Source organism: Pleurodeles waltl, chromosome 10, assembly GCF_031143425.1.
Source record: "Pleurodeles waltl isolate 20211129_DDA chromosome 10, aPleWal1.hap1.20221129, whole genome shotgun sequence".
In the NCBI taxonomy this organism is placed as follows: Eukaryota; Metazoa; Chordata; class Amphibia; order Caudata; family Salamandridae; genus Pleurodeles; species Pleurodeles waltl.
The window spans coordinates 34063222-34075544 of NC_090449.1; the positions used below are offsets into that span (position 1 = coordinate 34063222).

General features: G+C 52.9%; 1 protein-coding gene across 2 annotated transcripts in view; it reads left to right on the forward strand.

The window, feature by feature from the left end:
• The window catches only part of WAS (WASP actin nucleation promoting factor), a 139377-nt gene extending 128108 nt beyond the window's left edge, over positions 1-11269 (forward strand). For both annotated transcript variants that reach the window (XM_069209565.1, XM_069209566.1), the window contains one exon: positions 4724-11269. In XM_069209565.1, the coding sequence (XP_069065666.1) occupies positions 4724-4779 (56 nt within the window). In that variant the 3' untranslated portion in view covers positions 4780-11269. The remainder of the gene's footprint in view (positions 1-4723) is intronic.
• The last annotated feature ends 1054 nt before the right edge of the window (positions 11270-12323 follow it).

Below are 12323 nucleotides of genomic sequence, written 5' to 3' on the forward strand. Positions count from 1 at the left end.
AGAGCCAGACGTACAGCCCGTAACTCTAACAGATTGATGTGAAACATCTGTTCCTCTGGAGACCAAAGACCTTTGATCTCCAGATCCCCCAGATGAGCTCCCCACCCTAGAGTGGAAGCATCCGTTATGACTGTGGCCACTGGTGGCGACTGCTGGAACGGTTTTCCTTGTGAAAGATTGTTGCTTGCAATCCACCACTTCAAATCCACAGCAGCATCTCTGGAGATCTTGACAGTACCCTCTAGATCCCCTCTGTGTTGAGACCACTGCCTTCGGAGGCACCACTGAAGAGCCCTCATGTGCCAGCGAGCATGCGTGACCAACAGAATGCAGGAGGCAAAAAGACCGAGCAGACGAAGGACCTTGAGGACTGGAACTACCGCTCCGTTTCGAAACATTGGAACCAAATCCTGAATATCTTGAATCCGCTGAGGCGGAGGAAAGGCCCGACCCAATGTCGTATCCAGTACTGCCCCTATGAACAGGAGGCGCTGAGAGGGCTCCAGGTGAGATTTGGGCTCATTCACCGAAAAGCCCAGGTCGAACAACAACTGGGTTGTTGACTGCAGATGACGCAACACAAGCTCCGGGGACTTGGCTTTGATCAACCAATCGTCCAAGTAAGGGAATACTGCTATCCCCTTCCTTCTGAGCTCTGCCGCAACCACCGACATCACCTTCGTGAAGACTCGAGGTGCTGAAGTAAGACCAAACGGAAGGACCGCAAACTGGTAGTGTTGCGATCCCACCACAAACCGGAGATACTTCCTGTGTGACTTGAGTATCGGGATATGAAAGTAAGCATCTTGCAAGTCGACAGACACCATCCAGTCTTCCATGTTCAACGCCAAAAGCACCTGTGCTAGGGTCAGCATCTTGAACTTTTCCTGCTTGAGGAACCAATTCAAGATCCTCAGGTCCAGAATTGGTCTCAAACGACCATCCTTCTTGGGAATCAGGAAATACCTTGAGTAAACTCCTTGACCCCTTTCCTGCTCCGGGACCAACTCCACCGCGCCCTTTAAAAGGAGGACTTCCACCTCCTGTTCTAGCAACAGGAGGTGTTCTTGTGAACAATACGAAGGGCGGGGCGGGATGAGGGGCGGAAACTCCCGAAAGGGAAGGGTGTAGCCTTTTCCCACAACACTGAGAACCCAAGTGTCCGACGTAACAGTCTCCCATTTGGTGAGAAAATGCTGTAATCTTCCCCCTACAGGAGAGGAGTGAGTGGGAAATGGTGGAAGCCTAAGGCTGCTTCCCCTGCTGCACCCAGCCAGAGGATGAGGAAGAGGCAGAGTGCTGCTGAGAGGCTCCCCTGGTGCGGACCCTACCCCTCCCCCTAAAAGATCTATAGGGGTGGGAAGAGGCAGGTTGCTGATATCTTCCCCGAAAGGAAGAGGAGGAAGAGCCACGCCCAAATCCACGAAACCTCCTGAAGAATCTGGAAGAGGCCGTGGAAGAAGGAGCTTGGAGTCCCAATGACTTAGCCGTGGCCCTGCTCTCCTTAAAACGTTCCAAGGCCGAATCAGCCTTAGCCCCAAACAGTTTGTCCCCATCAAACGGGAGATCCAACAATGTGGACTGTACATCTGCCGAAAAGCCCGAGTTACGTAGCCAGGCCTGTCTCCTTTCCACCACAGTTGTGCCCATTGCTCTGGCTACCGAGTCGGTGGTATCCAGTCCCGTCTGGATAATTTGGGTCGCAGCAGCCTGGGCATCAGAGACAAGATCCAAAAGACCCTGGGGAAGCTCTGTAAACGAAGAGGAGATGTCATCCATCAGAGCATGAATATACCTCCCCAGGATACAGGTCGCATTAGTGGCTTTTAACGCCAGACTGCAGGACGAAAAAATCTTCTTCGACTGCGCCTCTAGCTTTTTTGAGTCTCTGTCCCCAGGCACCGTCGGGAAAGAACCAGGCGCTGATTTGGACGAACAGGAGGCCTGCACAACCAAGCTCTCCGGCGTAGGGTGCCTAGATAGGAAACCAGGATCAGTTGGAGCCGTCCGATACCTCCTGGCCACGGCTCTGTGAACTGCTGGGGAAGATGCCGGCTTCTTCCACACCTCTAAAACCGGATCCAGCAGAGCGTCATTAAAAGGTAATAGAGGCTCCGCCGCGGCTGAGGCCGGATGCAACACCTCTGTCAAAAGGTTTTGTTTCGCCTCCACCACCGGCAAAGGCAGGTCCAAAAAACTAGCTGCCTTCCGTACCACTGTATGAAAGGAAGCAGCTTCCTCGGTATATTCCCCCGGGGACGAAAGGTCCCACTCAGGGGAAGTGTCCAGCCCACTGGCCGACTCCAGTCCACGCAGCCCATCACCCGAGTCCTCTAGCTCTCCTTCCTCTAGGGCTCGTTGGTACTCCTGCTCCTCTAGTACCCGGAGAGCACGCCTCCTTGAATGCAGTCGTTGCTCAATCCGCGGAGTCGACAACACCTCCGCCGAAGTCGGAGATCGGCGCCGATCTTCCGAAGCCACCGACGCCGCATCCGGCGCCACAGGTAACTTCGGCGCCGACTGAAGAGCAGATGAAACGGATGGACCCACCGGAGTCACAGGCCGAAATCTCGACGTCGACGGGATGGAAATCCCTGGGGCCAATCCCTCCAAAGCCATCGGAGCGGCCACCGGCGCCGACACTGGCGCCGAGCCCACGTTCCCAAACGGGAGAAAGGGCATAAAGGGTGCCGGCCGAAGAGGCGCAGGATCACCCAAAGAAAAGGCCAAAGGCCCAGCCGGAGCACCCCCTGGAGCCATCTGTTGGAAGATGGCATACATCGCATTCAAGAATGCGGAACTATCGGCTCCAGGGGTGGGAAAAGCCGGATACTGGGGTGCCTGACTCGGAGGCGACCCCGACGCCGGCCTCGGCGTCTGCGCCGGAGAAAACACCTGAGGCTCCAATACCTCAATCACCGACGCCTGTCCAGGCGAAGTTGGAGACGTCGGAGAGAGCAACGGCGTCGAAGGATGCGGCGTCACCGTGGGGCTGACCTCCCATGTCCTCCGGCGCCGATCCGGAGACCTGGAACGAGCCTCCCTTGAATGACGCCGAGATTCTCTACGGCGCCGGGAGTCTCGATGACGCCGATGTCTTGGAGAAGACTTTTTCTTGTGATGCTTCTCCTTTGACTTGGCCATAAACAGCTTCGCCTCGCGTTCTTTAATGGCCTTCGGATTCATGTGCTGACACGAATCACAAGTCGAGACGTCGTGGTCGGAGCTCAAACACCAAAGGCAATCGGAATGAGGATCCGTCACCGACATCTTGCCTCCACACTCACGACAAGGCTTAAATCCAGACTTTCTCTGCGACATTATTTCCACAGAGAAAGAGTACGCAGCAAGATATACACTGTAACCGCAAGAGTAACAGTTGCTCCCTCGAAGATAACCGTTTCGAATGCACGGAAAAAAGGGAACTGACGTCCGCACGTCGTCGAGGACCTCTTATTGCCTGTATGACGTCAGACGGCGTCGCGTGCGAGACAGTGACGTCCTCGTCGACGTGCAGAGACTAGTAAGAAGATTTCCGTAGAATGCTGGCGCCATGGGAGTATTCATGAGGTGAGGAATCCACAGGTAGTTGTATCCATCAGAAAGCCCTCCTTCCTGCACAAAAACATTCCTGCATGCAAAGCAGGTAACCTGCACCATGGTGTAAGGGTGCCTGCATTGGTGCTAGGCAGCCAAAGGGGCGTCAGCACTGGGGAAAATGCAGGAACGGACTGTATTCTTATAAATACAGCGCAGTTCTGTCCTTTCTCTGTCACGCAGCGCAGTGAGTTAACTTGCTGCACTGCATGGCTATCCCTGTAAACATGCCCCAGAATCTTTTTCTTTTTTGCCTGATGCTCTTTGAAACGACCGAAGGGGTGTTAGGGAGGGGAAGGGAGCGAGAAGCTATTGCATGCTCTGGAGTGCTAGAAAAAGAAATGTGCTGTATCTGCTGATTAAAATGTTTCAAACACAAAAGCATCTCTTCATGGAAGAGGGTTCTGCATACCTGGATGCAAAGTTTACATATCTTGCCTTTCTTGCCATGGCGAAGAAGGTCTCCACAGTTCAGAGAAGTCTTGGTTGATGACCCAGCCTTGATACTCGGAGAGTGAGCCCTCTAAGGCACTGTCCTTATGATGAACACCTGGACGATGGATTGCTTGAAGGCCTCTGGCACAGAGTTTGTGCTGCAAGCACTGGGGCTCATTCAAGAGACCCCTGGTCCTCCTTCCTCCATGCTTGTTTAGATACTATAAGTCAGCAGTGTTTTCTTTCTGCTCTCACCGTTTCTGTATTGATCCAAGGGCCCAGAAGAGATGGAATCTGTTTGTGTGATGGGAATAAGCTTGAAGGACAACACTTTCTGGTTTTGGCTTACTATTTCCACTTGTGTTGGGACTGTGAAGTAAATGTTGCATGGCAATTTTACTGCTGCTCGCTCCTACTCATGAGCTGCCTTCGCTGAATTCTCCGCTTGTGTCTTCTTGTACCCTTATCCAGCGATCCTCCCTGTGACTTCTCCCCAGGTTGTGTAGTTTCTGATTGCATTACAATTTCCTTCTCCCTGTGTGGTCTAGCTGTGGTTTCATCGTGCCACATATGTTGCTTGTTCAGGTATGAGCCATGTCCACCTTTTGCTTCCAGGTCAAGGCCTGCCTCCTTGACCTGGAAGTGCCATAGCTCTACCCTCTTATGACTTCTCTTGCTTTGTTCTCTGCAGATGAAGAGGAAGATGCTGGTGGGGACGATGAAGATGATGATGAGTGGGATGACTGAGCAGACATCCTCTCCACCCTACTACCACCAGACAGTCCTGAAGGACACGTCCCCACAGACGTGCACCGGGTGGGTGTACGCTGAAGACCTCTGTTCAAAGAATCCAGCATCCCTTCACCCCCTCTCTCCTACCAGCCCCAACTCCTTCCCCCCTTCCACCCGTCTCCCCCCGGGTACCTGCAGGTCTCACTTCCCACAGTCGAGCAAGAGTGACTCCATTTTGTACAACTTGGGAGTAGTATGCTGTCTCTCCCATAGCTTATCAAGTCCATTGGCAGTAGCTCCCTGAAGCTGCTACTAGTGGTGCGCAGTGCTTTACAAGCTCCCATCAATGTATGAATAAATTGTTCCCGGTTAAAGCCGGTGCAGTGCATTGGGGAACCTGCATGGGAGGTGGCTTTTTCCATTAACAAACCATCCCTTTAACCGAGCCTGATAAAATGTGACTGTGCTCCCAGGCAAGTGGGTGCTTTTCTCAGTATAACACGTTTACATCACCAGGACCTTCTGCTGTGTGGCTGTACACCTGGGAGGCAAGGTGCTTCTCTCACTAACACACATGCCCATCACCAGGGCCTACTGTAGTGTGGCTGTACACCTGGAGGCAAGGTGCTTCTCTCACTAACACACATGCCCATCACCAGGGCCTACTGTAGTGTGGCTGTACACCTGGAGGCAAGGTGCTTCTCTCACTAACACACATGCCAATCACCAGGGCCTACTGTAGTGTGGATGTACACCTGGAGGCAAGGTGCTTCTCTCACTAACACACATGCCAATCACCAGGGCCTACTGTAGTGTGGATGTACACCTGGAGGCAAGGTGCTTCTCTCACTAACACACATGCCCATCACCAGGGCCTACTGTAGTGTGGATGTACACCTGGGAGGCAAGGTGCTTCTGTCACTAACACACATGCCCATCACCAGGGCCTACTGTAGTGTGGCTGTACACCTGGGAGGCAAGGTGCTTCTGTAACTAACACACATGCCCATCACCAGGGCCTACTGTAGTGTGGCTGTGCACCTGGAGGCTAGGTGCTTCTGTAACTAACACACATGCCCATCACCAGGGCCTACTGTATTGTGGCTGTGCACCTGGAGGCAAGGTGCTTCTCTCACTAAGACACATGCCCATCACCAGGGCCTACTGTAGTGTGGCTGTACACCTGGGAGGCAAGGTGCTTCTCTCACTAACACACATGCCCATCACCAGGGCCTACTGTAGTGTGACTGTACACCTGGAGGCAAGGTGCTTCTCTCAATAAGACACATGCCCATCACCAGGGCCTACTGTAGTGTGGATGTACACCTGGGAGGCAAGGTGCTTCTGTCACTAACACACATGCCCATCACCAGGGCCTACTGTAGTGTGGCTGTACACCTGGGAGGCAAGGTGCTTCTGTAACTAACACACATGCCCATCACCAGGGCCTACTGTAGTGTGGCTGTGCACCTGGAGGCTAGGTGCTTCTGTAACTAACACACATGCCCATCACCAGGGCCTACTGTATTGTGGCTGTGCACCTGGAGGCAAGGTGCTTCTCTCACTAAGACACATGCCCATCACCAGGGCCTACTGTAGTGTGGCTGTACACCTGGGAGGCAAGGTGCTTCTCTCACTAACACACATGCCCATCACCAGGGCCTACTGTAGTGTGACTGTACACCTGGAGGCAAGGTGCTTCTCTCAATAAGACACATGCCCATCACCAGGACCTACTGTAGTGTGGCTGTGCACCTGGGAGGCAAGGTGCATCACCAGGGCCTACTGTAGTGTAGCTGTGCACCTGGAGGCAAGGTGCTTCTCTCACTAAGACACATGCCCATCACCAAGGCCTACTGTAGTGTGGCTGTACACCTGGGAGGGAAGGTGCTTCTGTCACTAACACACATGCCCATCACCAGGGCCTACTGTAGTGTGACTGTACACCTGGGAGGCAAGGTGCTTCTCTCACTAACACACATGCCCATCACCTACTGCAGTGTGCCTGCGCCCCTGGATGGCAGAGTGCTTCTCACTAACACCCCACTCCACTATGACCTCCAGCTGTGTGTCTGCGCCCCGAGGACCAGTACCTTCTGCAGTGTGTCTGCTGCCTTAGGAGTCACGGTGCTTCTCTCACTAACACTCATTCCCATCACCAGGATCTACAAAGTGTGTGTCTTTAGGAGACGGAGAGCTTCTCTCTGCCACACCCGTCTCCAGCACCGCAGCATAATGCAGTGCGTCCTTATCTCCGTACTCCTCAAGGTAGAGTGTTCCCTGTACACCAGAGGCAGGGAGATTCCCTCACTCAGATGCCACCCCAGCACCGCAGCATAATACAGTGCGTCCTAGTGTCCGTACTCCACAAGGTAAAGTGTTCCCAGTACACCACAGAGGCAGGGAGATTCCCTCACTGAGACGCCACCGCAGCACCACAGCATCATACAGTGCATCCTTGTGTCCGTACTCCGCAAGGTAGAGTGTTCCCAGTACACCAGAGGCAGGGAGATTCCCTCACTCAGATGCCACCCCAGCACCGCAGCATAATACAGTGCGTCCTAGTGTCCGTACTCCGCAAGGTAGAGTGTTCCCAGTACACCACAGAGGCAGGGAGATTCCCTCACGGAGACGCCACCGCAGCACCGCAGCATCATACAGTGCATCCTTGTGTCCGTACTCTGCAAGGTAGTGTTCCCAGTACACCAGAGGCAGGGAGATTCCCTCACTGAGACGCCACCGCAGCACCGCAGCATCATACAGTGCATCCTTGTGTCCGTACTCCTCAAGGTAGAGTGTTCCCAGTACACCAGAGGCAGGGAGATTCCCTCACTGAGACGCCACCCCAGCACCGCAGCATAATACAGTGCGTCCTAGTGTCCGTACTCCACAAGGTAAAGTGTTCCCAGTACACCACAGAGGCAGGGAGATTCCCTCACTCAGACGCCACCCCAGCACCGCAGCATCATACAGTGCATCCTTGTGTCCGTACTCTGCAAGGTAGTGTTCCCAGTACACCACAGAGGCAGGGAGATTCCCTCACTGAGACGCCACCGCAGCACCGCAGCATCATACAGTGCATCCTTGTGTCCGTACTCTGCAAGGTAGTGTTCCCAGTACACCAGAGGCAGGGAGATTCCCTCACTGAGACGCCACCGCAGCACCGCAGCATCATACAGTGCATCCTTGTGTCCGTACTCTGCAAGGTAGTGTTCCCAGTACACCAGAGGCAGGGAGATTCCCTCACTGAGACGCCACCGCAGCACCGCAGCATCATACAGTGCATCCTTGTGTCCGTACTCTGCAAGGTAGTGTCCCCAGTACACCACAGAGGCAGGGAGATTCCCTCACTGAGACGCCACTGCAGCACCACAGCATCATACAGTGCATCCTTGTGTCCGTACTCCTCAAGGTAGAGTGTTCCCAGTACACCACAGAGGCAGGGAGATTCCCTCACTGAGACGCCACCGCAGCACCGCAGCATCATACAGTGCATCCTTGTGTCCGTACTCCTCAAGGTAGAGTGTTCCCAGTACACCAGAGGCAGGGAGATTCCCTCACTGAGACGCCACCAGAGGCAGGGAGATTCCCTCACTCAGACGCCACCCCAGCACCGCAGCATAATACAGTGCGTCCTAGTGTCCGTACTCCACAAGGTAAAGTGTTCCCAGTACACCACAGAGGCAGGGAGATTCCCTCACTCAGACGCCACCCCAGCACCGCAGCATCATACAGTGCATCCTTGTGTCCGTACTCTGCAAGGTAGTGTTCCCAGTACACCACAGAGGCAGGGAGATTCCCTCACTGAGACGTCACCCCAGCACCGCAGCATCATACAGTGCATCCTTGTGTCCGTACTCCTCAAGGTAGAGTGTTCCCAGTACACCACAGAGGCAGGGAGATTCCCTCACTCAGACGCCACCCCAGCACCGCAGCATCATACAGTGCATCCTTGTGTCCGTACTCTGCAAGGTAGTGTTCCCAGTACACCACAGAGGCAGGGAGATTCCCTCACTGAGACGCCACCCCAGCACCGCAGCATCATACAGTGCATCCTTGTGTCCGTACTCCTCAAGGTAGAGTGTTCCCAGTACACCACAGAGGCAGGGAGATTCCCTCACTGAGACGCCACCCCAGCACCGCAGCATAATACAGTGCGTCCTAGTGTCCGTACTCCACAAGGTAAAGTGTTCCCAGTACACCACAGAGGAAGGGAGATTCCCTCACTGAGACGCCACCGCAGCACCGCAGCATCATACAGTGCATCCTTGTGTCCGTACTCTGCAAGGTAGTGTTCCCTGTACACCAGAGGCAGGGAGATTCCCTCACTGAGACGCCACCCCAGCACCGCAGCATAATACAGTGCGTCCTAGTGTCCGTACTCCACAAGGTAAAGTGTTCCCAGTACACCACAGAGGCAGGGAGATTCCCTCACTGAGACGCCACCGCAGCACCGCAGCATCATACAGTGCATCCTTGTGTCCGTACTCTGCAAGGTAGTGTTCCCAGTACACCACAGAGGCAGGGAGATTCCCTCACTGAGACGCCACCGCAGCACCGCAGCATCATACAGTGCATCCTAGTGTCCGTACTCCACAAGGTAAAGTGTTCCCAGTACACCACAGAGGCAGGGAGATTCCCTCACTGAGACGCCACCGCAGCACCGCAGCATCATACAGTGCATCCTTGTGTCCGTACTCTGCAAGGTAGAGTGTTCCCAGTACACCAGAGGCAGGGAGATTCCCTCACTCAGATGCCACCCAGCACCGCAGCATCATACAGTGCATCCTTGTGTCCGTACTCTGCAAGGTAGTGTTCCCAGTACACCACAGAGGCAGGGAGATTCCCTCACTGAGACGCCACCCCAGCACCGCAGCATCATACAGTGCATCCTTGTGTCCGTACTTCTCAAGGTAGAGTGTTCCCAGTACACCACAGAGGCAGGGAGATTCCCTCACTGAGACGCCACCCCAGCACCGCAGCATAATACAGTGCGTCCTAGTGTCCGTACTCCACAAGGTAAAGTGTTCCCAGTACACCACAGAGGCAGGGAGATTCCCTCACTGAGACGCCACCGCAGCACCGCAGCATCATACAGTGCATCCTTGTGTCCGTACTCCGCAAGGTAGTGTTCCCAGTACACCACAGAGGCAGGGAGATTCCCTCACTGAGACGCCACCGCAGCACCGCAGCATCATACAGTGCATCCTTGTGTCCGTACTCCTCAAGGTAGTGTTCCCAGTACACCACAGAGGCAGGGAGATTCCCTCACTGAGACGCCACCGCAGCGTCATACAGTGCATCCTTGTGTCCGTACTCCTCAAGGTAGTGTTCCCAGTACACCACAGAGGCAGGGAGATTCCCTCACTGAGACGCCACCGCAGCACCGCAGCATCATACAGTGCATCCTTGTGTCCGTACTCCGCAAGGTAGTGTTCCCAGTACACCACAGAGGCAGGGAGATTCCCTCACTGAGACGCCACCCCAGCACCGCAGCATCATACAGTGCATCCTCGTGTCCGTACTCCTCAAGGTAGAGTGTTCCCAGTACACCACAGAGGCAGGGAGATTCCCTCACTGAGACGCCACCCCAGCACCGCAGCATCATACAGTGCATCCTTGTGTCCGTACTCCTCAAGGTAGTGTTCCCAGTACACCAGAGGCAGGGAGATTCCCTCACTGAGACGCCACCCCAGCACCGCAGCATCATACAGTGCATCCTTGTGTCCGTACTCCGCAAGGTAGTGTTCCCAGTACACCAGAGGCAGGGAGATTCCCTCACTCAGATGCCACCCCAGCACCAGAGCATAACACTGCGTGCCGACACTCCTAGAAGGCAAGGAGCACATTTTGCTGATTCCCACAGAAGTCAGAGTCAGGCATGTAGCCCCAAGAGCCAATGCAGAAGGCCAGCCTCATATAAGGATATGAAAAACTTTCAAATCGAGTAAAAGCTTCATTTCTTAAGAGCAGTTTTTTTAGTTTAGTACATTAGAACACATGACTGCACTGAGTGGCATTTGTTAAAAGTAATATATATATTTTTTTTATAAATGAATTTTAAAGATGTACTTAGAAACAATCCTAAACCCTGACATGCTCTGGCAACAATGCATTACATGGAGCAAGAGACAAATCAGTGTCACACATTCATTGTCTAAGTATCCAACATTGTTACTGCCTGGAGTAACGCGGTTATCTATGATAGCACATATGAGGAAAGCATGTCGGACAGCACACGTTCCGAACTGAATTACGTCACAGTGCTCTGGAACTTGACAAGCAAGAGAAACGAGGAACAGTGAAGTAAAACTATTTGCTTAGAATCACACAATTTGGTGAAGTGGGAAAGCTGTGATTCGAGCCCAGTTTCCCTGGCAATACACTGAACAATGGAGCCACGGAGATCTCCTCATCTCCTGTTTAACCCCAACGGAAAATACTCTGTGTTTAATTCTTTCAGGAGCGAAGTTAGTACACAGTATTTAATAAATACGTATAAAATGTTAAATCAATTTGACACAATATTCTTTCTTGAAGAGAGTACAAATGTAAATGTAAGAGAATGCTGTGACCGGAATATATTTATGGTAATATTATCGCTGCGCTTCTATGGTGTATCAAGGGTGTAACACAGGCCCCTGCGGTGCAGGGGGGTGGGGGCTCCAACCGTTCAGGAGGCCCCATCCCTTCTGGAGGCTACCCTTGCCCTTCAGGGGGCCTCCTTCACCCCAATGCCATGAATATACATGAGATGTGGGAGACTCAGGGGCCCCTCATCACATCGTGCAGGGCCCCCCCATCAACTTGCGGTTCACCACTGGGGTGTATAGTGGTGTGGTGCATAGCAGGGTGCGGGTGATGTCTGATTATGAACAATTGCATGATCACTAGTTATTCTCCAAACCCATAGTTCCTTTTATACATTGGTGTGAGATTGAGTGGAGCTTCCAGAGGGTAAGTAATCAGCCTTGGTTGTCCTTTGGGAGAAAAACACAGGGACAAAAACACAAGGAGAGGCAGTGCAGTTGTTAAAGTCACAGATATACAAATCCTAAATGCGTCATGAGGTTGAGAGAAGCCATTAATAAATGCTGAATAACTGAAAAACAAGTCATAGTTGGTCTACTTTTGACCATCGAGTAGTCATGAAAAGAAAACCTGGCATGTGGGACCAGCCTACTGACAGTGTGGCTGCAGATTTAGGAGGCAGGGGCGCTTCTGTCATTAATAAACCATCCTATCACACATGCATAGAAAGTACACAGTGTGTTGTTACACCTCGAAGGCAGGCACCTTCGCTGTCACCTAAAAACATCTCCCGCATCTGGGTCTGAGACAGTCTCTGTAGATGTCCAAGACAAGGAAGCTCCTCTTTCACTCGAGATATAAGAAGTTATCTTTGAATTATGTACTTAAAATGAGCAGTGTGAAACAAAATCCCTGCCCCACAGAAGGCGAACGCAAATCTCCGTGCTAGGACTTGTCATTCTCAACTGTGCCCGTTTGGTGGCAGTGTCTGCCAATATAAAAAAAAAATCAAGCATGGATTTTTTTGT